This window comes from Enhydra lutris, unplaced genomic scaffold, assembly GCF_002288905.1.
Source record: "Enhydra lutris kenyoni isolate GAN:26980312 unplaced genomic scaffold, ASM228890v2 scaffoldscaffold27, whole genome shotgun sequence".
NCBI classification, from domain to species: Eukaryota; Metazoa; Chordata; class Mammalia; order Carnivora; family Mustelidae; genus Enhydra; species Enhydra lutris.
In genome coordinates, this window is record NW_019154111.1 from 6,157,147 (window position 1) to 6,185,002 (window position 27,856).

Genomic DNA, 27,856 nt, shown 5'->3' on the forward strand with positions numbered 1-27,856 from the left:
AACATTTGTTGTCTATGAGGTATAGTGTTCAACAACCCTTTAACATTTTCTCAGTGTAAAGGGAGTTATATGGATATTTTTAATTATATGTAATGTATAATATATAATATCTCGGTGTATTATTCTCTGGCAAAGATGAACAATGTTAGGAAATGTGCCTTAGGCAGTTGCTTTAACGGAATTCCAGTCTTTTATTTACTGACATGTTGGAAGAGTCAGAAATGTTTGTGTTTGAATCACAGTTGTAACCTTGACCAAGTCATTCATCTCTCCGATAATGATACCTCTCATCTCTAAAGTGAGACTATCATAGCAGCCTCCCGGACAAAGAGGGCGAAACGTAATCTCATGGAGGAAACCGTTGGGGCCAATTTTGGCACTCTAGCATGCTCCCCAAAAGCGGGAACTTCGATTGGGGTTGCTGTTGCTGAGACACACTATAGACACGCCGGCTGCCCTGCGGTGTGCAGGTCCCAAAGCCAGCTAACCTCCTGCACACATGCCTGTGCCTGCAAAGTACACCTGCTCCCACCTCCCAACTCACATTCTCACTTTCAGAAACAGTGCTGAAAACACTGATAAATACCACAGGAAGGTTAGGGGAAGAGGATGTAATTCACCACTTAATTGACCTGTATTCTGTCTATTGTGAAAGAGACGACTCTGCTGGCAGGATATTTAAACCTGTGAGATGTGTAAACCCTGAATGCCCGCATTTGGTGGTCTGGCCAGATACCTGCACACTGCTCTCTTCAGTCCAAAGACAGTCTCCTATGTGCATCACCTGGTATTCGGCACTGATTTTTTTTTTTTCCAACTTATTTTAGGAGCACCTGGGTAGCTCAGCCAGTGAAGTGTCTGGCTGTTGGTTTCAGCTCAGGTCATGATCTCCGAGTCATGCCTACATCGGGCTCCACGCTCTGCGAGGAATCTGTTTCTCTCCCTCTCCTCTTCCCCTCCTTGTGAGTGCTCTCTTTCTCTCTCTCAAATAAATAAGTAAATTGAGAGGTATCTGGGTGGCTCAGTCAGTTTACCGTCCTACTCCTGGCTTCAGCTGAGGCCATGATCTCACGGTCATGGGATCGAGCCCTGCTGGGGCTCCACACACTGCACAGAGTCCGCTTCAGATTCTTTTTCCCTCCTCCACTGCTTCTCCTCCTGTTCATACTTTCTTTCTCTCTCAAATAAAAAGTAAATAAAATCTTTAAAAATAATATATGTACATCTTTTTAAAAAAACACCCTTATTTATTGAATAATTTAGATTTCTAAAAAAGTTACAGAGATACTGCTGGGATTTCCTATATTCCCTTCACCCAGTTTTCCCTGTTGTTGAACATTTTATATTCCCATGCTACCTTTGTCAAAGAAACTGATAGTGCTTTATTACTATTAACTAAACTCTGGACTTTCTATTCCAGAGTCTAATCTAAGACATCACATGGCATAGGGTTGGCATGTCTTCCCTGTCTCGTCTGGTCTGTGGCACTTTCTGAGACTTTCTTCTTCTTTTTTTTTTTCCCCATGACCTTGATGGTCTTAAGAAATATTGTGGCAACAGAATATCCCTCAATCTGCCCTTGTCTATTGTTCAACTCATAACTAGAATGGAGTTACAGATTCTTGGAAAAAAAGAAGAAGAAGATGGCAGAAGTGAAGTCTCCTTTTTGTCCCATTATATTAGGGGTTACGTGATATCCACATGACATTCGTGAGGAGGGTAACCTGATCACTTGGTTAAGGTTGTATTTGCTAGATTTCTCCACTGTAAAGTTACTAATTTTTTTTCTTTCTCGATGCTGTTGTTTGTGAGTCACTAGGTTTAGCCCATCTTCAAATAGGGGGGAGGTGGATCCCTGGGGGTTTTGTTGTTCCTGATTTCCATATTTGACCTCAAGTGAATTTAATTTAACACGTAAGTCAGGGTGGGGCCATTCACTCAGATGCATCCATGCTTCCAAAAACTATATATTGGCAATGATTATACGCTAGATACCACGTTAGATGGTAGACATTGGAAAATGAAATTGGGACTTGTAACGGGACAATATCATTTATTCAGTATGCAATTAATGAGTGCTGACTGTTAGCAAACAGTGGGGGGCGGGGAACAGAAATAGTCCCTGATTCACTAGAGCTTTTCTCTCAAGTGATGAGAATTCCAGTAGGGCTATGGAAACACTAGGTACATATTTTCCTAGCAAACATTGCTTAAATGACCAAAGAAAAGGATGGAACTATATAAGCAAGAATGAGAAAAGCCAATCTAAGTACTAATTAGTTGTATGACCTTGGGCAATATATTTATCATCTTCAGGCTTCCGTTGCCTTATCTACTCTGTGCAGTGGTTAAGCTAGGTGTTTCTTAAGAACTGTTATATTATAGTAAATGTTTAGTCTTATAGAAATTACCTAGGGTTCAACATTTTTCCTCCTGAAATATTTCTTTAGTGAAGTTTTTTAAAGCACAGTCATCCCTCATAATGAGTGTGAACATTAGAAAATGGTGTAAGTGCATTTTGCTTCATGAATTTGCTATAAATACTGATTTTTTTTCTGTTGATGGCTTCATCTAAAATTGAATCTTTCCCCCCTCATTTAACAAGTTGATAAGTGGGTCTTTTGGTAGAGATTAAGCCTCCCTTTGGTGGAGGGATGTGTTCCATTTTGAAATCTGTCTGAGGAGTTAAATGATGTCGGTCTGTTCTCTGAAGGGCACTGTCCACCCCTTTGGGAGGGTGTTTGTCTTTTCCTCTTTTTCACGAGTTGACATTTACCCAGAGTTTTGTGTTTCATTTCTTTTGCTATTCTTCCCTAACTTTTGTCTAGATCGTATATTTTTTATTTAAAATGTAATAATAAGTAAAAATAATAGCTAACTCCTATTGCACCATTACTGTGAGCAAGGAAACATCTTAACATTTCTACTCCTGTCATATAATTTAATTCTCCCAAAACCTCTGTGGTTTTGACCTGAGCAACTTGGTAAATAGAGGTGGGGGAGATGTAGAGGACCCACAGCAACCAAGAAGCAGCACACAGTGAGCTAGGAAAAAAACAGAGCTTGTTGATTGCAAGCCAAGAGAAGAAAAATGTTCTGTGCGAGAACAGTGAGAACTCTACCAAATGCCCCAGAGTGGGAGCGACGGAGTAAGGATTGCATGCTAAGAACTAGTCATCGGATTTGGGCAGAAGGTGGTTATTAGTCTCTGCCCAAGAAGTTGAAGAGTGAAAAGGTGAAGGTGAATAGAATGGGCACATGTGCACATGGGAGTGAAGGAAGCCGGTCTGCATAGGTTGCTGTTTTTAGATGTTTACCTCTAAAGGGGAAGAGAGAACAGAGTGGTGGCTGCAAGTTGGGCATGGAATCCAGGGAGGGTTTTTTTGCTACTTTGTAAGATAGTACAGCTGTCTCTCCTGATGGGACCCATTTCCTGGAGAGGGAGACCTCAATTCAGAAGATAGGCTGCAGGGACCATGCCTTTGAAGGAGCAGAGATGGAATCCAGCGCCCAGTGGAGCAGTGGGGACAGGCTCTGCAGAGTACAGAGCCGGAAAGGCAGAGGCAGCTGAGTTGGGGATTTGGGTACTAGGGAGAAGCAGAAGTTCTATTCTGATCACTTTTATTTTCTCAGTGAAATAAGCAAGCCTACTAGCTCACAGTAGGGTCAGGAGGGTATCAGTGTTCAGGAAGAGCAGAGAAAGTTGGAAATAATCAATCTGAAGAGGAACACATCAGTGGCCCAGGCCGGATTGCTGACCAGCATTTTAGATACGGATCATTTAATTCATTGGCTTTTCATGAGTGTGTAGAGCCTGACCTGTCACTTCCTAAGGGTCTTGACTTATGAATGAATGCACTCTCTTTCATTCCAGCTTCAAAGATTCAGATGCCAGGAGAGTATTAGGCTGGGAGTGGATGATCTTATTTTTAACATAAATCCCTTTGCAACCCAATTCTGTGTATGATCCGAAGCCTTGCTTTGTTTACAAGAAAATGCATGCTTCCAGAGCTTTGGTGAATTAGATGCTGATGACAGTAGGTCTCAGAAAGGAAATAAGCCTTCAGTGTTGATATTTGATCCTTCTTTCATTGTTGAAACTGAGCTTTTGGTAATGAGACCCTCCCATTGTAGGTCTGTCCCCAAGTCTCTGCCCAGAGGAATATTTTTCACTTTCATTAGTTAACTCTGTGCACACACACAAAATAATGACCAGTTCTTACTGTTCATACACCAACCTAGTTCATTTTGTTGGTACCTTCCCAGGTTGACAACTCTAGGACATCAACTTAGATGGCAGTTAAGTTTCTCTCTAAAAACTTCTATCCAGGGGCCTTGTATAAAATTGTTGCATATTTATGCATCATGTTAATGTGTGAGTGGTGTAGGGTCAGCCACTGCGTTCATGACATCATAGTTCATAATAAAAACACCTAGTGTTCACACAGTGCTTCATGCTTTAACAGAGGACATTCATATACACTAATCTGCATGTGTTATAGCAGGGACACTTAGAAGATGGCCTCCCACGGGGTCACATAACTATGACAGGATTTTAATAAGAACTCCATCTCTCTCCTAATCCAGTACACTTTCCTAATACACAGCTCTACTTCTTTATAAAGTCATAGCTGTGACCTTGTAGAAATGTGTGTTAAAGAAAGAATTTGGGATCATAGTTTTTGTTAGTGGTTGGGTTTCCTCAGAAATAAAATCTGAGGCTCTTGAGTCTTCTACGTAGGAGGTTTGGGGACTCTCCAAGAGGGAACAACAATTGTGAAGACGGAGGAAAGTAGCATCGACACAGGGCAGAGGAAGATGTCGAGCTGTAATACAGTTGCAAGAGAGGCCTCCCATGGGGACATTTGGATCTGGAATGGCCATTTAGGGTTGTCCCAGTGGAAGTAAGGATTGTCAGAGGCAGGTCCGGATGGCCCCTGAGAGGAAGCAAACCCTGAGTGGGATGGTGTTCTTCCAGGAGAGGGACTCAGCTGTGAGCTCTCAGTAGAGCCCACAGTCCAGCAGCTGAGGGAATGAGTGCCTCAGTCCCATCATGGACCTGGATGGGGCACTTCAGCTCTGAAAGCCTCATCTTGTTTACAGTAACTGAGCACCTGGGTTTTGAACTAAGGCCGGGAAGGAACCACCCACACACCAAAAATCCTTGAGTCCTTTCATTCACTTCTTCATTAACAACTTTTTATTGAGTACCTACCGTGTACCAAGCACTGCTCTAGGCACTAGGGATTAGACTCATATGACCACTAGCCTCCAAATTTTCATTTGCATTTTTTTTTACCTGACTTCCCTACTATTCCAAATTCAGGGAATTGGAATATCAGCTATCTTCTTTAGATGTGTCAGAATTAGCTAAAAGAAATTCAAAATGTTAATGATGACCTTTTCTTAAAAGTTCTTTTTGGGGACGCCTGGGTGGCTCAGTTGGTTAAGCAGCTGCCTTCGGCTCAGGTCATGGTCCCAGCATCCTGGGATCGAGTCCCACATCGGGCTCCTTGCTCATCAGGGAGCCTGCTTTTCCCTCTGCCTCTGCCTGCCATTCTGTCTGCCTGTGCTTGCTCTCTCTCCCTCTCTCTCTGACAAATAAATAAATAAAATCTTTAAAAAAAAAAAAAAGTTCTTTTTGACATGAAGTATCATTAAGCCAAATATTCTTCACTTGGAATTTGAGTGATTAAAATTGGAAACAGAAACACAAGGCAATCTAAATTTCAGGCTATTTCTAGCCCAATGTTGTAGTCAGAGATAACTCTAAAGTTTGATCTTCAACAAGGTGGACATTTCTTCTATGTATTCTTCCAATTTATTGGTAAAGATATTGAACCAAATAGAACCAAGGACAGAAATGTGTGCCAATCTGAAAATAACAGATTTGCAGATTGACTCAGAACAACAATTTTATGTGCTCCCAACACGGGTAAAAGCTGTAGACTTTTCATAGTTCCTACTGGGGAAAGCATTTTTTCTTCATACTTAGTGGGTTTCCTGAATCACTGATCCATGGTATTCTCCTAGAGTCATAGATAAACAGAATTAGGAGTCCCCTGGGTTGTCAGATAATAAGGGTGTGTTTGCTTAAATCTGCCCTGTTTCATTTCTCTGTGTGGCAGCTGTCTACTTGTAATTTGTTTACTCTTTTTGCTTCCAGAAAGAGATTGAGGCCTCTTCAGAAGATTTTTAGGAAATATTTCTGTCATTAATTTTCCACCTGTATCCATTGAACTTAGAAATTCAGAGCCATATGACTGTGTCCTCCGTATCTAACTGTTGATGACCTTGCCCATCACAGAACAGTGCATAGATATAGTGTGATGTTGAAATTGTGGAAAGTCTTTGAGCTAGGGTCTCTAACCATCATTTTGAGTATTTAAGTTTTAGGTACAGTTAGGAATCTTTGCTTTTGGCCCTTAATGTTTTCTCTGACTTTCATATTTATTTGGCTGGCTAGGCCATGCAGCCAACATTCCAATGTCATAACCAAGTATTTGTTATCTCCTAATTACTAGAGTGCTGGCTCTAGTAAATTATCACTGGCTGTTCTTCTCTGTATGTAGGAATTTTGCAAATACCTTACTGATAAATGCACCTGGGAAAAATTCTATAGTTTTCCAGTGCCCATTGTCAAGCACATTCTAGAACCTCACCATTAAAAGCTGTTATTATGTTTTACCCTGGGAATAAATCCCAAGGAATTTTATAACACATTTTGTTTTACAAGAATTTCATTGAATGTGACATTAGGAACTTTCATTGAAATGGAGTTCTCTCCATCAAAAGTAGAAATTTACATCATTGTTGGTAAACTTTCATATTAAGTTGGAAGATTATGACATTTCATAAAACTGTTTCATCTAGACCTTTGGTGTCTATAATTATAAGAGTATTGGGCCTTTGCCCATAATTTCCCGTAGATTATTACTGGTAATACATGAACTAAATTCATCAGAGGTAGGGAAAAAAAGAAAAAAAAACTTGTGCAATTTTAAACATATTAGCCACGACTGGGTTGCATTCTCCATCTGACTCTTTTTATTTTTGTTCAGAAGACTTGTTTTAACATCTTTTTTTTTTTCTAGATTTTCTTTCTCACTTCTGCTTTTCCGTTTATTATACCCTTCATGCCAGTGGTTGCTAAGAGGAAAAGAAAGGGATCTGTTACTGAGTAATTCTTACTTCCTGAGGTGCTGTAGTATGGGGTTTGAATGGATGTCTGGGGAGTTAGGACATCCCCTTTCCTCTTCCTTCCTTCCTTCTGCTTTTGGTTCTCCAGGCTTGGGAATTCTTAAGAATTCTGGCTGTAACCACATTCTAACTCCGAAACCCCTTTCAGATAGTTCAGTTCTTATCTACTGCCTTTGACGTATTTATAAGTGGTCTTTTTCATCCATCATTACAAAGGCCAGTTTCATATTGTTTTCATAACCCATCTGTCCATCTTTCTTTCTCAGTCTCCCTCCTCCCCAGCTCAGCAGGCCACAGTCCACTGTGGCGTTTGGCAGGTTACAAGGAGATTATAGCTATCTTGCCTACTCTAAACAACTTTGAGTAATCCTTGTATCTTTTCCTTCTCACTATCCAGTTGTTCATGGAGTTGATTCCTTAACTTTAGTCTCTCCTTTCTTACCTTTGCTGCCACTCCTCTCTTCTGGGCTTCACCATTGTTCCTCCCTGTTGCTGCTGAAACTCTTCCTAACTCGCCTTCCAGCCATTCACCTTGTCTTCCACATCACCTCCCAAAATTTTTCTAAAATATCAAAGAAAAATTGCAAGTGGACAAATGAAACAGGCTAGGAAGAACTTATTCAAGACTTTTGCAATAAGGAAGAGAAAGTGAACTCAACCCTCTGTGACAAAAGGAAGGAGAATTTTTTTTTAAAGATTTTACTTATTTATTAGACAGAGAGAGGGAGATCACAAGTAGGCAGAGAGGCAGGCAGAGAGAGGGGGAAACAGGCTCTCCACCGAGCACAGAGCCCAATGCGGGGCTCGATCCCAGGACCTGGAGATCATGACCTGAGCTGAAGGCAGAGGCTTAACCTACTGAGCCACCCAGGCACCACAAGGAAGGAGAATTTTTTTTTCTTGCCAATATTGAATACCTTCAATCTTTTTTTTTTTTTTAATTTAATTTCTTTTCAGTGTAACAGATTTCATTGTCTATGCACCACACCTAGTGCTCAATGCAATACATGCCCTCCATAATACCTACCACCAGGCTCCCCCAACCTCCCACCCCCCTCTCCTTCAAAACCCTGAGATTGTTTTTCAGAGTCCATAGTCTCTCATGGTTCATCTCCCCTTCCAATTTCCCTTAACTCCCTTCTCTCCATCTCCCCATGTCCTCCATGTTATTTGTTATGCTCCACAAGTAAGTGAAACCATATGATAATTGACTCTCTTTGCTTGGCTTATTTCACTCAGCATAATCTCTTCCAGTCCTGTCCATGTTAATACAAAAATTGGGTATTCATCCTTTCTGATGGAGGCATAATACTCCATAGTCTATATGGACCTCATCTTCCTTATCCATTCGTCCGTTGAAGGGCATCTTGGTTCTTTCCATAGTTTGGCCACCATGGCCATTGCTGCTATGAACATTGGGGTACAGATGGCCCTTCTTTTCACTACATCTGTATCTTTGGGGTAAATACCCAGTAGTGCAATTGCAGGGTCACAGGGAAGCTCTATTTTTAATTTCTTAAGGAATCTCCACACTGTTCTCCAAAGTGGCTGCACCAACTTGCATTCCCACCAACAGTGTAAGAGGGTTCCCCTTTCTCCACATCCTCTCCAACACATGTAGTTTCCTTTCTTGCTAATTTTGGCCATTCTAACTGGTGTAAGGTGGTATTTCAATGTGGTTTTAATTTGAATCTCACTGATGGAAAGCGAAAATGAACTTTTGGGATTTCATCAAGATCAAAAGCTTCTGCACAGCAAAGGAAACAGTCAGCAAAACAAAGAGGCAACCCACAGAATGGGAGAAGATATTTGCAAATGACAGTACAGACAAAAGGCTGATATCCAGGATCTATAAAGAACTTCTCAAACTCAACACACACAAAATAGATAATGTCAGAAAATGGGCAGAAGACATGAATAGACACTTCTCTAATAAAGACATACAAATGGCTATCAGACACAGGAAGGAGAATTTTTAAGCACTGGGGTGAGCGAGTAAAAAAGTAGTGGAGGACATTAGCAATAGGTTAGTCATTGTGATTAGGTTATTCATGTTTGTTAATTGTCACTTAGCAGTAATGAGTTAGGCTCCTACCCACCAGGGGATATTCGAAGATCAGGACACAATCTTCCTTGAAGGGTCCATTTCAGAGAGATGCCTCCCAGGTCTTTGAGAAAGACAATCTGGGGTTACAAAAGTGACTGAGATTCTGGGAAAAGATTGGCATCTTAAAAGGACAGAGAAAAATTTACAACTGAAAGTCTTCTAAGTAGGAACTGGGAGGTCAGGCACTGTCTCAGGTATAGTCAAGCTGAGGGGAACATGAAGACCTTCTAAGTGAATGTAAATGTGAAACCTTTATCATCTGTTGGAAACCCTAGAGTATCTGCCCATCCTTTTGAGAATAAAGTCTCAACTCCTTAGTATAAAAAATAATGCAAGCCTCTAGTCTTGGTCTTGCTCCCTTATACTCTGTACCCACCTATTTTCCTAAGTCCTGAATATTTACTGCTTTTCATATCTTGGTTTCTTAGAATCTAAGGATGGTCTAAAACTAAGAGAATTTCCTGTGCCTGACAAACTCCTGTCTCTGTTGCCAGACTCCCTTATTGTCTTCATTTGGGATAACTCCTCTTGAAGTGTGTCCTGACCTAGGAAGTATGCAATTTCTCTGTATCCTAAGCGTATTAGGTTCTTCTCTGTCAGAATTCCAATCACAAGGCATACACATGGTATAGAATCAAGAGATTATCTTTTTGTCCCTCTTTTCCTGGTCTGTAACACCTTTAGGGCAGGTACTGGGTCTTATTGAGTGTTGTGCCCTCATCTTCTAGCACTACACTTGTCTCTGGCACAAGAAAATGCTTAAAACTTGTGTGCTGGATGATTAAGTGGATGATATGTAGACCTGACAGGTATTTTTGTACAATTCCATACACACACACACACACACACACACACACACACACGCATGCAGTTAAGTGAAAGTGAATACCAGGAGTTATCTTTTGAGATTATAAATGACAAAGCATTTAAGAGGATATTTTTTTTAAAAAGTGAGTTGGATGTCCCTTGGGTTGCCTTCTCAGTTTCCTACTAGGATAAGAAGCAGAATTCAATCTGTGGTTTGAAACCTGGATTTGTAGGAAAATTGCTACTTTCTGGAAAGCACGCCCCCAAAATATATCCTCATACAGAATGCAGTGAAAACTACCTAATTGACTTTTATCTTGTGGGTGACATTTTGAACTAACTGTGGGAAGGTTTAGCTCAAGCTATGGAGTACAAACTCTAGGATCACTTTTAATCACAGGAGCCAGGGTTCATGCAAACCTTTACAGACTCCAGCTATGGCATGGTATAGTATAAAGTTCTTGGGAATTTGTGTATACTTTTGAATGCTAATATGCTTATTAATTTCTTGTGTTGGTTCCACTGAGCTGTGGCTGTTAATGATGACAAGTTGTTGTAAAATGGACCTGTGTCACATGGAGGGGGAGGAATTGGATTGAAACATTGCCAACTCATTCTCTTTAATTATTGTTAGCCATCAAATTAGAACTTTAGTTCCCTGATAAATCTGACACATTGAAAACTAATGAGGACTATGGGAAGATTCCACTTGCCCCCTTAGTCCTTCCTTAGGACATTCCTTCCTTTCTCTAGTCCCCTGCCTCCCCTCCCTGATTTTTACTTCTAGTCACTTCTTCCCCTCATCTTATGACTTCTTTAATAGTGTTAAAACTATGTCCAAGAAGGTAGGCAACATTTGTTTTCCTATATGTAAGAAATTCTTGGATGTTAGCAAAGTATCTCTCTATGGGAAACTCAGAGCCTGTTTTTTTCTTTTCTTTTCTTTTCTTTTCTTCTTAATTAGTAGACTTTATTTTTTAGAGCAGTTTAGGTTTACAGAAAGTTTAAGTGGAAAGTACATAGAGTCCCATATATCCCCTCAACGCTTCTCCCCACCCCCGCACACATAGTTTCCCTTATTATTAACATCTTGCTTTAGTATGATACATATGTTGTTACAGTTGATGAGCATTAACATTAATGCATTGTTATTAACTGAAGTCCACATTTCTACATTAGGATTCATGCTTGTGTTCTACAGTTTTATGGGTTTTCACAGATGTGTGACACATATCCACTATGACAGTATCATTCAGAGTAGTTTTGCTGCACTAAGTACCCCCTGGGCCGTACCTATTCAGCCATCCTTTTCTGTAACCCTTAGCAACCATGACTTTTTTACTCTCCATAGTTTTGCCTTTTCCAGAACACCACGTAGTTGGAATCATGCAGCACGTGACCTTTTCATGCTAGCTTCTTTCATTTTGCAATATGCATTTAAGCTTCCTCCATTATCTTTTATGGCTCAAAAACTTATTTCTCTTTGTTGCCTAGTAATGTCCCATTGTACAATGCTAAATTTGTGTATTCATTCACCTATTGAAAGACATCTTGGTTGTTTACAAGTTTTGGCAATTATGAATAAAGCCAGTTAAGAATATTCATGTGCAAAGTTTTGTAGGGGCATACTTTTTGGTTCATTTGGGCAAATACCAAGGAGTACTCTTGCTGGTAAGAATTTGTTTAGTTTTGTAAGAAGCTGCCAAGCCATCTTCCAATGTGGCTGTACCATGTTGCATTCCCATCAGCAATGAATAAAAGTTCCTGTTGCTCTCCCTTCTCACCAGCATTTGATGATGTCAGGGTTTTGTGTTTTTTTTTTTTTTCAATTTTAGCTATTCTAATAGATATATATGGTATTTTGTTGTTTTAATTCGCACTTTTCTAATGACATATGATGTTGAGCACCCTTTTCATGGGCTTATTTACCATCTATGTGTTTTCTTTGGTGAGATATCTCTTGATCTTTTGCCTACTTTTGAATTGACTGTTACTGTCGAGTTTTAAGAGTTCTTTGCATATTTTGAATACCAGTCTGGTCTTTTTATTTCCTTAGCAGTATCTTTGATAGAGCAGAAGTTTTAATTTAGTGAAGTCCAACTTACCACTCTTTGCTTTCATGAGTCATGCTTTTGGTGTTTTTTCTCAAATGTCATTGCCAAACACAAGTTTGCCTAGCTTTTCACCTGTGCTATTTTCCAGGGAACAGTTTCTTTTTCAGCCTCTTGGTTTCTCAAGACTGAGTGTAAGTTGATACAAAGAGAGTGAGTATTGGACATAAAACATATTGATTATGTCAGTAAATCTAAGATTGATGCTTAAGGAAATGTCAACTTTTAAAAAGGGTATCTCTGAGTAGTGTCAACATAGAATAAATTCATTCTAAGATTATCTATATTTTTGATGATTTACCATATTGTTTAAAATACTTGGCTATTTTTTGAATTTTAAACTCTGATTTATTCTTTTCAGGAAGTGACATTGTTTTTATTTAGTTTCAAGACTCTGAAATTCTAACATTTCTATGTTAGAAATGTATATAACATTTCTATGTATATATTTAAAGCTGAAAACCCAGTCTTTGCAAATCCTTGCAGTTTTTGAGAAGCTTTTCTCTGAGGTCACACACCTTCTTTTAATGATCCCATTGGAGATAGTTTTATCTGTGCTTTGAATAGGTTAGCAGCCCCATTCAGCTGCAATTCTGTTCTAACAGGAATTACACTGTAATAGAGATAGAGACGGACTGACCGACTTACACCTCCCCATGTAAGGAAAGAATGATAATGTCACTTGTCAAGGAAGGCTTTTAGGACAGCTGAAAAGAGTCTCTGCATTGATGTCTGGCTTCTACTTCCCTGAGAATGCACATGAGCCTGTTCTAAGAGGATTTATGGGGCCAGGTAGTGATTGGATTGTGAGAAGCATTTGTCAGGGTGGGTTCTAGGTATCAAGCAGAAATGCGATTAGAGGGATTGAACTTCTCTGAATGTTTCTGCTTCACCATAACCTAACTTCTGCTCTCAAAAACAGGTGAAAGCTTGGGGCACCTGGGTGGCTCAGTGGGTTAAAGCCTCTGCCTTCGGCTCAGGTCATGATCCTAGGGTTTGGGGATCAAGCCCTGCATCGGGCTCTCTGCTCAGTGGGGAGCCTGCTTCCCCTTCTCTCTCTGCCTGCCTCTCTGCCTACTTGTGATCTCTGTCAAATAAATAAATAAAATATTTGAAAAAAAAAAAAACAGGTGAAAGCAGAGGACAGTTGGGGTGATATAATGTTGTGGTATATATAAGAAATGGGTTTGGACTCACCTGGGCTGTATCCTTGGGTTGAAAAATAACTCCAAGGGTCATGAAAATTGCAATGATGACAGCTGCCCCCATAGCAGTCTCTTGAGTCACAGTGCTCTTATATACACTGTTTGGCAACCCACTGCATCTGTCATCCTAGGCTTATCTAGCCCCACCTTGGAAGTCTCCTTTGCTCCTCTTCTTTGTTGCATTCCCCATATGTTGCACTGCTTGTATTCGTCATGCTGGTTACAAACTCAACTTTTGTTCAGGGAAAGACTACAGTAGCTTCTTGACAGGGTGTGTCCTTTATTCAACCCTTGGAATCATTTGAGAGCTTAGATTATGTATAAGTCTTAGAATGGTGAAGGCCTTGTTCCATTGTATAGTTGCCTGTATGGTTTAAAACCATCTAATCCCTGGGGGTGCCTGGGTGGCTCAGTGGGTTAAAGCCTCTGGATCTTGTGATCCTGAGATCGAGCCCCGCATCCAGCTCTCTGCTTAGCGGGGAGCCTGCTTCCCCCTCTCTCTCTGCCTGCCTCTCTGCCTACTTATGATCTCTGTCTGTCAAATAAGTAAATAAAATTTTAAAAAAATGTAATCCCTGGTCCTTTGTATGTCATCCAGTTATTACTCTCTGGAAATTCACAGATGCTTCTTTGTCCCCAGTGTTCTTAAATTTTAAAATAAAATGTCTTCCTATTGTTACTGTGCTGGGCACCTACCTGTCAGGCCATTTCAGTTTGAAGCTAATGTTCTTCAGTTCTTTTTTTTTTTTTTTTAAGATTTTATTTATTTATTTGACAGACAGAGATCACAAGTAGGCAGAGAGGCAGGCAGAGAGAGAGTGGGAAGCAGGCTCCCCGCAGAGCAGAGAGCCCAATGCGGGGTCGATCCCAGGACTCTGGGATCATGACCTGAGCCAAAGGCAGAGGCTTTAACCCACTGAGCCACCCAGGTGCCCCATAATGTTCTTTAGTTCTAAGAAATAGTTTTTATTTTATTTCTGATAATTACTCCTTTCTCTCTTCTCTGGTTTTTGGAACTCCTATTATTTGAATGTTGGACCACTTAGCCCAGCCTTAATTTTCTTAATGTTTCTCTTGCATTTTGTGCCTTGTTTTATTTTTGCTCTACTTTTATGGAGATTTTCTCCACTTCATCTTCTATTCTTTCTATTAAAGTCTATTTATCCTGTCAATTTTTTTTTTTTATTTTCAAGAATTTTTTTGTGCTCTGAATGGTGTTCCTTCTCCTTTTTCTTCCCCATATTCTTTGTCTTCTTTTATATAATCTGTGTATATTTCATGGATGGAATATTTTCTTTCAACTCTCTAAGAATTCCCTAGAGAGGAGGCTTCAAATCTCTTTCCAAAAAGGTAAGGTTCTGGCTGCCAACTGTTGGAGAGCCCAGTGAGGGAAGAAATCTGGGGATTTCTGCATTCTTCAGATGGTCAGTTAATCCCCCACTGTCTGTAAAGTATTTGCACCTGCCAGAGTGGTTGATGAAATCTAGTCATCTACTTTGGCTACCCCCTCCATCCTTGGTTTGTGAGGCACCTGAGACTGCCAGTTTGCAAGACTTCTGAAGGTTTTGGTGTATAAATCATGTTGGTTCTCATCAATCCTACCCATGGTTTAGGATTAGACTCTATAGGAGCTCTGGGTCACTTACCAATTTTCCACCTGCTTCATCTGTTACTATCTGCTCACTGTTTCTCTTCTTTTTTCTTGGTTTATACCTTTAAAAAAATCCATTTACTGTAATTTAGTAGCATTTCTTGTAAGAGAAAATGTGGGTGTTAAATCTGCCATCTTAACTGAGAAGCCAGCTTGTTCTTTATTGCTTAGAACTTATAAATTCTACTTGGTCCCCGCAATAAAATTCCATTATGTAGTTTGAGGGTTGGCTGTTGCTTACTGGCATCAAGTAAAGTCTCTAATGCCAAAATAAGATGAATCATCAGGAGCAGGGATCATGATGCTAAGTCCAAGTGATAACTACTTCCATTGTTGCCAGTTAATATGAAGGAAACCACTGCAGTGGTAGTTAGTTGTCCATTTTGTTAAAGGAAGATGACAATTTTCCACAGATTTCTGCTTTCTCCACCATGTCAAGCCCCAAATGAAACTGTCAGATCACAGTATTTTTATACTATAGTTTTTTTTTTTTTTTTTTTTTATCGCAGAAAGAGTAGAAGTTTAAGAAAACAGGAATATACTTTATGGAACTACCAGCTAATCCTTATAGTATTATGGCGAAATGAAAGATACGTGATGAGATATGTTCATTCTCTAGCTAAAGTTGCTCAAAAGATAGTAAAGAGTACAGGAGAAAGAACATTGATGTTTTGGTTATTCATTTTTAAATAGGTGTTGCATTTACTCTTCACAAAATTTGAGAAGATACCTATCCTAAATACCATAGTCATCACTATAAGGATCAGAGGAATTGAGTAATTTACAGGACCAGAAAGCTAATTAATGTGAATAATTTGTAAGATTAAAGCAGTAGATTTGAATCCAAGAGAGAATGACTATAAATCCTTTGTACTGCATGCTACTACTTTCATAGAATAGATTTGACAGCAATTGTCAGTAATCGTGATATGAAATTGTGGTAGAGAATGGTTTTTTTAAGCCCAATTAATAGGTAACATCAATCAAAAGCACTCCTTCTCTTAATTGACTTCTTGAGGAATATTGCAGAGTAGCTGACTTTATACTTACAGTAGGAAATGAATGACAGGTCTTTGAAAACTTTTTCCTAGCACTACCTTCTTGATTTCAGGTCTGGAATATCTACTCTATAATTGTAGTTTAAAATATCTGCTACCAAGTACATTGAATTTATGACCAGATTAACTCCAAGTATTGAAAATAGAAGGTAATCAGAGATGTCGACAGGATTCCTGCATTTCTATAAAATGTGTCTCCTAATTTAAGTAAATAGATAATATTGACTAAGTTTCATTTTTCTACACTCTCACATTTGAAATTAAGAGTAAACATCCTTAAGTAAGATTCTAACATGGGCTCTCATGTTAGTAAGTTACATTTTATTTCCACAATATTTGACTGACTTTCTAAGCCAAAATTCTAGCTTTTCCTACTCATTCCTTAAGTGTCAGAAATCCTTAATCTTTCTTTACCTAAGTAAGTAACCTTATTTGGACCTATGTGGTGGTCTAGCCGAGGATGATTAGTTTAATCAATACTTTTAGGAATCTCCTCACTGAATTTCCTTTCCATTTTTTAAAGATGCATGATTTCCATACTGATGACTTTTTTGATGTTTCTGGTTATATTCAACAAGAAGAGAAAAACTGCTTTTCCAGATTATTATTTCCCCTAAACACATGACACTTGCAAGGCTCTTTACTCTATTGCTTACCCACCCCCTTACCCCAATCCAACACATGCTCTGTCTCCTGCTCCAAACCTTTGTTTTTATGCCTCCCCTGGAAAGCTGACTTAGCTCTTTCATGCTTACTCTCTAAGCCCTTCTTCCTCTTTTTACAAACTCTTATTGACTATCTACCACTGCTCTACCAGACATTATGGTTGTGAAGGTAAACAAGTCATTCTTGGTGAGAGAGTCCACACTTATGCACATGGTTACATAATTCTACCCAATGATGGATGCTTTTAAGCTTTATGTATGTAGGACTTTGGTTTCCATTGGAGGCATCAGTATCACACCCTGTTTTTTTAGGTTGCCAATCTAAGAGGTCATAATGAGGAAGAAGCTATTTCTTTTTCTTCAGACTGTCCTCACTTCTCTAACTAAAAGAGACAATGGGGTTTCATATCTTACAGAGAGCCTAAAAGTACCCTCCAGGCAAGAATTAGCTCCTACAGTTTTCAAATGACTAAGCTCATACATTTAATGTAGCCTATGCTACAATTATTATTGTGTATAGGTATCTTCTCTACGACCTTGTGGGTTCTTCAAAATTTCTCCATGTGTTTTATATGTATTTTATGCTCTATATTATTAATTTTTAATTCATTTTGCATTTTCAGACCCATTTATTGATGATGAGACTTTAACAATTCCATGAATGAAAGATTTAGAAAATCTTTAGTGAATACCAGTGTCCTATCACGTGCTTGCTAAACTGAATTGGCTAATTCAGAATTTCGAAGGGTATTTTTTTGGTTAAATTATGGATTTTATTATACAACTGTACTTTTAAAATTAGAGATAGGCAATACAGTTTTTGAAGTTTTGGAAAGGAGACAATGTTTCAGGAATCTTGCGGTTATCGCTGATGTAGGGAGTTCTATCTATTAAAGCCATTGTGGAACATTCGCCGCTACCTAAATAGAAGGTGTTTAAGACACATAGCAGCTTTTCCTAACTGTTCCCTGAAGCCCTGCTGCTACTGCATTTCCACTGACCATATTTAAAGTCAATGGGATTTTTAGACTGTAAATCTTCTAGAACCTTTTATTTATTTATTTTTAAACATTTCATGCCGATGTAGTTCTGGTGTTGGCCACCAGGTAACAACAGTGCCTTGAGTAGCTTGAGTCTCTTGAACAGGGAACCACTCACAAACTGACAGAAATACTAAACCCCACACATTCATGAGGGAAAGGAGTAAGTGTCCAGAATTTTTAATTCCTCTCTGGCGATACATGGACTATCAAAAATGCAGGCATAAATTATTAGCTGACAGTAAGTCACCTCCCGGTCCTGCAGCCCACTGTTCTTGTGAATTATACTTCATCCCAGGACCACCATGACAAAATGAAGGCTAACCAGGTGGCAAGGGACAGCATGGCTCATACAGGGAAAGCATCCAAAATAAAGAGATTGGGTCCCAGGGGAGGTTTGAGGAGAATTTTGAATATTGAAATGTCCAAAACACTAATAATATTTATGAGAGACTTTTTTAGCCATAAGAAACAAAGATATGCCAATCTAGAAAAATCAAATATGTTATTTTAGACTTTTCTCTTTCCTTCCCCCTTAGCTATCCCTCTGGGTATTCTAGTTGTGCGTGGAGACTGTGATTTGGAGACTTGCCGTATGTACATAGACCGCCTACAGGAGGTGAGTTTCTTTAGCCAATTATTTCTTCTCAGTTTTCCATTTTTGTAAACAATTACCAGCCATATATATTTACTTCCGAAATGACCCATCTGGGAAGGAAGTGGAAGTGTGGTGTCCTCGTCCTTTAAGCACTGACCACATCTTCTCTCTCTCTGACCCCCATGGCTATTTTCCCTCCACAGGTGGTTGAAATGAGAAAGGGTATTGCTCTAGTGTGATCCATAACTGTAGCTTGGAACTTCTTGTCTTCTTGCCAGACGACATCCCTGTGTTTTTTGAGCTGTAGAGAATTTCAAAGGGTCCTGATCAATAATGACGGAGAACAGACAGTTAGGTTATTTAATGTTTTGTATCTAGCACTCGGGTCAGAGATCACTACATTTTTAAAAAAATATAACTTCTACGGGAAAGAAAAACCTTCTGTCCTTCCTGGGAATGTGTATCAGAACACAGGATACTCCATTTTGCTCCTCAGTCTGATTTACCACAGAGAAGGACAGTGGAAGAGACCTCATATGTGGCATTCCCACTAATCTGAGCTGCATCAGCAAAGTCAGGAGGCCCAGACCCAGCACTGTGGTTGTCATTGATTGTTTTTGCCAAACTTTGAGAGGGAGTAGTCACTCTCTTCATTCTACAAATGATGAAAAACATAAATAGCCACCACTTCATCATTTTTTCTTGATGAAAGGTGCAGATTTAAATAATCTTTTTCTGGATGTGGTCTAGACATTTGTATTTTTTAAGCTATTGGGTAATTCTGATAGATACCACAAGATGAACAAGTCTCTCCTAGATGACACATTCTCTATAAGTAAATATCACAAATAAAGAAGATATATAGCACTTAAAATACCATCAAGTTGGGATGCCTGGGTGGCTCAGTGGGTTAAGCCTCTGCCTTCGGCTCAGGTCATGATCCCAGGGTCCTAGGATTGAGCCCCGCATTGGGCTCTCTGCTCAGCGGGGAGCCTGCTTCCTCCTCTCTCTCTGCCTGCCTCTCTGCCTACTTGTGATCTCTCTCTCTCTGTGTCAAATAAATAAATAAAATCTTTTAAAAAAATACCATCAAGTTGTAGCCGCTTAGCTTTGAACTTGAGATTCTAGTTCTTTTGGTGGCAGTAATTTCAGGCCTAGGAGGCATAAAGTTATATGAAAAATTATGAAGTTTCCTTTTCAGCATTTTTAAGGATAGAGATGGAATTGTGAACACAATATATTTTGAGGTAAAGACCAAACTTTGAATACTGATAGGGGCGAGAGAAGAAAAGTCAGCAAATTTTACACTTGTGTTTGTTTTTGTTTTTATATTTGTTTTTACCAAGGGAAACTTCAACTTGTTAAAATTTGTGGACTTAGTAGTGTGTGACTCAGACCCAAATCGATATTCCTCAAACGCCACAATATCTCATTTTTCCAAATGTGTTTTTATTTTATTGTGAAACCTCTGTCAGAAAACCTGCAATAAAAAGGCAAATCATAAATCATACCAAAGTTTTTTTTTTTTCTTTTTAAATCTTGGGTTACTTAAGATTTCACAGTAGTCTATGACATGACTGATGAATTGACTTTGGTGAAAACTAACTTATTGGCATGCTTATAATACCAACAGTCAACTGAAAGCGAGATTCTTTTAAAAAAAAATGAATGAATGAATGAACAAATGAAGTCAAAAAAGGAAAAGTTTTAAAACTAAGTTGGGCACAGAGATCATGTTGGTAAATCCTCGTGGGAAGCAGGTATGAAGACAAATGTACCCAGGATTGCTGACATCTGTGAATAGAATCACAACCCTCATTAACAAGGAAGCCTTCAGGACATGATCATGGTGACAACTTAGTTATAAAACTTTATAAAGGGAGCCAGACTCTCAGAATCTGCCAGTAAAACTTCATTAATTTCAACCCTATTAATTTGCACTTCGTGATCATGCAGAGGTGGCCAGTGATTTTCTCCTGGCTGTCCAAGAAAACCTGTGTTTGCCAAGCACTTAGTGGCAGAAACACAATTACTAGGACAGTTTGTATTTGGTCTAAGATCAATAAATTCTTTCTAAGTACTTAAAGGGATTTTAGAAGTTTTCTTCATAAGCCAAAAGTTCAGGTGCAAATTAAATATGGCACCCCTCTATTAAAATGAAATTGCTCGGTTTTTACTTTTGGTCTTGTTGATCCTTGAAATGCTCTCACTCCCCTCTAAAACTATTTAGGATGTCTAGATTTCAGTAGCTAAATGGCCTTTCTTCTCTCATTCCAGGCTGGTGTGTTTTTGCTTATTTGGGGCATTACCTTCTTTGTGTAAGGTTGATGAGTTTGGAAGAGTTATAGATACTTTCTAGATGAGATTAATACTCAGTCGGAGGTTCAGTTGATAGAGGTATAGAGGAAGCTTGTTCAAACTAATCTTAAGGTATGGATTTTTTTTTTTTTTTCCATTTTCTCATTAGGACCTGCAGTCAGTTTCTTCTGGCTCCCAGAGAGTTCATTACCAGGTAACATGTAATTGACCCCCTGTGGTTGTTTTCTTAGCTCCCCCCAAAAAAGAAGGTCCTTCTTTCAATCAATGCTTCATTTGGATTAGAGGCCAGATCTTCCCTAGGGATAGAGTTCACTCGAAGACCCAAGTGAAGTGGACGTTCTGATTCTTTCCCTTTTCCTGTTTTTGGACTATCCTAGTGTAGCACAAATTTGGACTGTGGATTTTCTTCCAGGTCACTTAGAAAAGATTATAAAAGGAAGCACTTTCAATGATAAATATTAGAAGCTCAGTTCAAACTAACTTGACAGGGTTCAAGTCTTATTGTTTCACCTCAGCAAAAAGTTCAGGTCAAGGGTAGATTTTATGTACCATTTAGTCAAGCTTTATGCTTCATTTTTCTGCTGGTCTTTCAGCTCTGTTCTCCTTGTCTGTCAATTTCACCTCTGAACTAGATGTTTCCGTGTCCAAGATGGCTGCCATTAGCAACCAGGGCTGCATGTGTCTTCTTCACATCCAGGAAAGTGAGTTCTCTGTTTCCCACAACGATCAAGCAAATGTTCTAAAATGCAGTCTGATTGGTGCACCCTGGTCTTTTGGACAGGATCTAAGAAACCCAGCCTGCCTCTCTCTCGTGACCCACGTCAAATCGTCAGGAAAACACTCAGATATCCTTTGCCCCAGCAGTCTTTGGGAAGACAGCAACCTCCCCCACTTCCCTGCCCCAACTCTGTTGCGCTCTCAAGCCATCCTCTTACAAATTAGATTTCTCAGGCATGGTTCAGATCCCTGGGTACAATATACCCCAAACTGTAAGGGGCAAAATGAAGCTCTGAGTGGTCCCAGTAAAGCCCTTTTCTCTGAGAAGCCATTCCCCTTCGCTACTAGAGGGGTGTGTGGGAGTCAGAACATGCCAAGTCTCCCTCCATAAATAAATCCTGTCCTAGACCCTTTCATACCTCCATGTGGGGGATAGGTGTTTAAAGATGTCTCAATCTGTGAATCCTGGTTTAGCACCTCACATTTGCTTTTGGATTCTTTTTTGCTACACCTAAACATCCTTTCATATAAACAACATTTTTTTTAAACAACAATTTTTAAAAAATTTTATCTTGTAGCCTCTAGGTAGCATCTCTGTCTGCTGGTGGATACCCTCTACCATCAGCCAAGGATACTGACAGGAACAGCCTTGGTGTTCTTATTTGTTTGTAGGTTTATGTTTCAAACAAAGTGCCCCACTATTTAAGAGTCTTTTCTTCCATCTGGCTGCAATAAAAAGGATAAGAATTCACTTAGGGTGTGTTTACATTGAGAAAATAAACTCTACTTCTGAGACTGTTTTTTATCAACCATTAAAAGGCTAATTTCCACTCCATTTTTCAGACAGAGCACAACATTCCTCCTGTTGGTTATTTGCATATTTACCTGAAGACTCTAAGTTTAATTTTATTTTTAAAAGCTCAGTACCTTTAGAAGCTAGCGCTAATCTCTATTTTTTTAAAAAATTGACTCTAAGACCTATAAGGTTCGTGAATCTGTCTTTTCTTTTTTTTTTTTTTAAGAGTCTGTACTCTTTTCTCAGGAACATTTTGCATTTTGCATTTTTATCAAGGCATTTTCAGATTTTTTTGCTAAGCAGTTTTATGAAACTAATACATCTGTTTATTATTCTGACTTACTTGATATCATCGTTTTGGTGTCAGAGTTTTGGTAGGTGGATATTTTGTCCCATATTTTCTTTATACCGTATTTGTACGTTTACCCAGAGATCAGGAAATGGTTGAGACTCTGGAATATGAGAAGGGTATTTGTTTCATTTGTCATTTGGTAACAAAAACATGCAGAAGAATTATTCATCTAACTATATCAAAAGCTTGTGTTTTTTGGGTTCCTTGCAGTTAGGTCAAACTTTGGTGTCAAAACTGCTGCATTATGAATGTCACATCAGAAGGCTTTATGCCCTGACCACGTAGGATAACCAATTCAGGGACCAACCATGAGTGTCAGGAGTATTACTGTGCCCACAACCCTCCTTGCAGAGGTATAAATAACAGGGGCCTTTGAATATTAAGGAAGGAGTGGAATAAAGGAAATCTAGGGCAGCCCAAGTTCTGCTCATGGCATAAGAAGTTTACCTGAGCAAGACTTTGAATTAACCCGGCCACGGAGTAGGGAGAGAGTGAGAAAATTTCCTGAGTGGAGCAAAGGAGAGCTGCTTGAGGTAAGGAGTTGGGAGGAAGATAAACATTCACATGTGGCTAGGACCTTGGGCAGTCAAGAAGAGACGGAGTGAGTAAGAGGGATGGTGTTTAGAGAGCTCTGTTTTAGCCACCCTAATTTTGTTATGCCTGTTAGATCCAAGAGATTTTGGGGTGTAGAAAATGAGATCTGTGACTTTTAAAGCCCATTGAAAAATTCATATCTGGATGTAGAAACTTGTACTTCCTACGTTAGGAAGTGGGTGGTACTTAAAACTGCAAGGCTGGAGGTGATCACCAGGGAGAGCTGAGACAGAGAAGACTCGATGTCACACCTGCATGCCCGAGTGGGTCAAGAAGAGCACAAATTTAAGAGAACCATCAGTCAAGAAGGGTTGTGGAAACTGAGGTGAGTTGCAGGAAAACTGGAATCAAGGAGAAGGTAGTGTCTTGAAAGCCAAGAGTGAAATGTGTTTCAGAGGGGGATGCAGTGAAATGTGTCAGTGCTGTGGAGAGGCTGAGTTGAAGTAGATTGAGTTTTGTGGTATTCTGAGGGCACGTAGAAAAACCGAGGCACAGAGGTGCTATTAGCTTTACAAAGAAAGTGACCAAACCAACTGGCAGGAAATTTAATATTAAATCTGTGTTTCCTAACACAGAAACTGATCATGTCAGTCTCTAGTCTGTCTCGGTATGGGGGGCTAGGGGGCGATGTAAAAGAAAGACCTGTCAGAAACACGGACCACAACTGGCCTTAAATGCATTTAAGTGGACTTTCTTGTGTATAGGATAACACAAGATAAGCCTGGAGAATTAACTGTGATTAATTTAGGGGAAAAATGTTGGGAAATTCCCATCAGCTCACTCATTGACAGCTGACATTTTAGCTGACTGTTTTCTAAGGCTAGAAAAAACTCAAGAGAAAACCAGCATTTAGAAAGGTATATAAGTGCCCAAGTCACCTTATTAGTGAGCCATATGGCAGTTCCTAATCATTTAAGCATGTCATTCGCTCTACTTCCTTCCTTTCCCAAATTCATAGTGAATTGCCAACAAAGCACTAAGGCTCAACAATGACACCTTGTATTAACCTAACAAGGCATTATGGGTTATACAAGAATGCGCTGGATATTTATAGCCTGCTGAAAATTCCTGCCTACACTGTCTCTGAGGTCAAAACACAAAGGCCCCTCCATCTTAACGGCTTCTCTTATAACCTGGAACTGATAAGTGAGACAAGCGAAATGCACTGTGCTGGCGGATTCAGGATATTCTTGAGCTTGACAGATAGGGTAGAATTCTTAGAGAAATTGGACTCTGCCAACATATTTGTAGAAAGGATGCTTCTTGAGGCCATCTACAATGAGATAATTCCTTCCCTGTTCCCTCTCTGGTCTTCATTAGTACCTTTTTAACCCCAAGTTGATAAGTTAAGGAGTAGAAGGAGATACAACTGTTCTAGTGATTCTCAACAGGGGGAGATTTTGCTCCTTTATTAGGACAATTGGCAATTTGGACATTTTTTTGTTTGTCACAGCTAGGACAGGTGATGCTCTTGATATCTGCTTAGAGGCCAGCAAAGCCGCTAAACACCTTAGAATGCACAGGACAGCCCCCCCACTGCAAGGAGTCATCCAGCCCCCTAATGGGAGTAGGGAGATGCTTGTGAACCCTTGAGTCATTCTGATGGCTCTCAAGACATTCTTGAGGCCCATAGGCTGATAGAAGTCCTCAGGAGAGGCAAAGAGGAAAGACCAGGATGAGAAAAAATAGGGCAGGGAAACAGAGGCATCTGTGACTAGGGCAGAGGAAGATAACAGAACCAGGGATAATGGAACCAGGAGCAGCTGGGCTTTTTGTAGACATCCTAATTCCCCTGCACAGTGTGTGTTCCAGGGAGGACTGACGTAGTTGGCACACAGGAGTGTGCTTTCCAGAATATTATGAGCTACCATCTGAGCTTTTAAAGACTACAATAGGGTTCAATGGTAGCTGCAAAAAAAAAAGGCATTCATCCAGGTGATTCTTCCTCTTTAAGAATTGATTTACTTAAAACTAACATTAGAATGGCTGGGGTATTTCAAAATAGATATACCATTTTCAAAAAGTTCTTTCATCCTTTAGAAGTGTCTTTCACTTCCATAAGAAAAAATTCCTGGTCAGATCTGAGTCTGTATCAATTTGTTCATCCTCTGATCCTTTTTCTCCATTTTACATAATGACCTGATCTTCTGGGAGAGGGGTCTATATAGTCCATCAGAGCACTGTCGTAGGCAAACAGCTTTTGCTCATAAATACTTGATCTATTTCTCTTCTCTTCATGTTGACGATCCTTATCCATCTCTCTCCTTAATTTGTTTTCTGGATTTTAGAAGTCTTTCAATGGATAGGTTGAAACTAGTTTAAGGGAGTCATCCTGGGAATTAATTTAGTCTCAGGGAAGGACTGGGGTTAGCTAGGAACTTAGTAAAGTGTGGTTCCTTTGGGCTAGATCAAAGCTGTCAGAAATGGATCAAATAAAGAATTAAAATAAGACTTGCCTAGGGCCAGGTCTGTTGCAAGTGAAGGCATTACTGCTAATAACACAGACTCGCACAGACACACAGAGTAGTTGTTGATAGAGGACATTCTCACACAAAAGAGCTCTTAAGAATGTTATACTATCTCTCAGTTTCCTCTTTTACCACACCGTCATTATTTCTTCACTTGTTCAAAGCTGCTTTTGGGAATGGGCATCCCTTTTCTGTGTTCAGCTGCCGTAGGAGTTATGGGTAGTTTGAGGAGAGAGAGGTTTGAAGAGAAAGAGTTTTGAAAGATAAAAATAATAGTAGCAAGTCTATCAAGGAGGCTTATAGTTGGACGGAGAGGTGTAAACACACAGTTTCTACCCATCCCTGGTGGGTCCGTTCACCAAGGATAAAGAGATACGTTTATCCACTTGGTGATGAATGGAAACCAAAGGAATGAGTAGATGGGTTGGGCAGGCAGATGAGAAATGTGGGTGTGTAAACGAGAGATCGATGTACAAGTGAAGTGGTTATTGACTGGACATTATTGAATGTAATAGGGGTTCCCAGTCCAGAGGGACTTCTCTTTTTCCTCTTTGTCTTTTACATCTTCCCTCAGTTTTATGAAAGAGAAAAAATTTCATTCACAGTGATCGTATAGTTAAATGCTAGGTGAATACTGTTTAATTGAATTACCTACTGGAGTGTGTAATGGGGCTGCTGGGCTTTCATTAAATTATGTGTGCATCAGCTATGAGTAATTGAAAGTAAATTAAGGGCAAGTTTGGCATACGCGTGCCAAACAGTGGTTCAGGTAATTTCCTTATCAATTACATAGAACTGATGCCAGTTGACTTTTAAATACATATATGAGAAATAACAGGTTTGCTTTTGGGCATGCAGCTGTATTTTTAGCCTGAGAAACTGATTTTCCATTAGCATACAGTAAAAAAAATTCACATATCAGGGATTTTTGAAATAAATTTGTTACATTATTCATTTAAAGAGCATGCAGTTTTACATGATTATCACATTTAGAATGGGAAGGAGCCTGGTATGTCCAAGGTGATATGATTCTGCCTACATTATAGAACAAGGACTGTCATATTCATCTAAATCACACCATTTATATGAAGAAAAATAACATCACAAAACGAGCAGGTCTCTTATCTCTTTGGTTGATTGTAGAGTTGATTATGTAATCAGAGACGAGTGAAGGGACTCCAAGTCCTGAGTTAGCACCAGAAGCATCCATGTCCTTGCTGGTGGCACAGCTCTGTGACTTACGTGAATTCCCCCGGCCACCAAGCCCCGCTCACACAAGTGCATTTCTTAAGTGTCTACATAGTCAGATCGGTTTTGAAAGGTGCATATTTTCAGCTCATTTTTGGTTCTATCAGAAATTAAGTCTCTTTACATTCATTTTAATGTGCAGTCTTCACAAAGCAGACATACTTCCGGCCAGTCTTGCTTAGTGAGGCGCATGTTGCTGTGTTCACCCTAGCAGGGCCACCAGTCTAAGGTCTACCCTCGGGGCGGGTATTCACCCTTCTGGGAGGGGCTCTTTTGTTTTTCTCATTTCCCCTTTTCAACTCCAGTCTGATTCTTCCTCTGCCCTGAACTGTTCATGACCCTCCCGCCGCCCCTGAATCCAGGGTTCCTAAATGCCATGGTCACCTACTCTATCTGTGTGCCAGGCCCGGTGTGAGGAGACAGTCAGCTGCTTACCTGATCAGGGCACATCACCCACAATATGTTAACAATGCCAGTTATTTAAAACAAAATTATTTCAAATTCACTAGGACCTCTCTACTGACATCACCATCACTCATACTTTGATTATCTTTTTTTTTGAGTAGGAGAAAAAGGGGCGTGGGTAGACAAGATGTAGAAAGTACAAGAATCCTGGTCACCTGGTCACCTATGTGGTCACCATTAGTTAAAATAAAGTTCTTTATACACATTTATGGGCCATGGCTCTAAGTTACAGAGAAATCTTTTTCAAGACTCTTTATTCCTGTTCCAATATTAATCCTTCTTCATATGCATTTGTCTTTGATATTAAGGTCCTCTTGATATAAGGTTTGATGTAACCTTTAATAAAAGGTTCTCTTGACTTCCATTTGCCACTTGTGTTGTGAAGTCTGCCGGGTTTTATAATCCTGGCTTATCTTAATTTTCTGATTGTGTATAATTCTAGACTTCTCTTTGTT

The 27,856-nt window shown here is 39.6% G+C and overlaps 1 protein-coding gene across 1 annotated transcript in view; it reads left to right on the forward strand.

Annotated features, from left to right (window-relative positions):
- LOC111151963 (diacylglycerol kinase iota) overlaps positions 1-27,856 on the forward strand; it is a 432,202-nt gene that overhangs the window by 317,621 nt on the left and 86,725 nt on the right. Inside the window, exons 22-23 of the mRNA XM_022510212.1 lie at positions 18,384-18,463; positions 20,910-20,954. Coding sequence (XP_022365920.1) covers positions 18,384-18,463; positions 20,910-20,954 — 125 coding nt within the window. The remainder of the gene's footprint in view (positions 1-18,383; positions 18,464-20,909; positions 20,955-27,856) is intronic.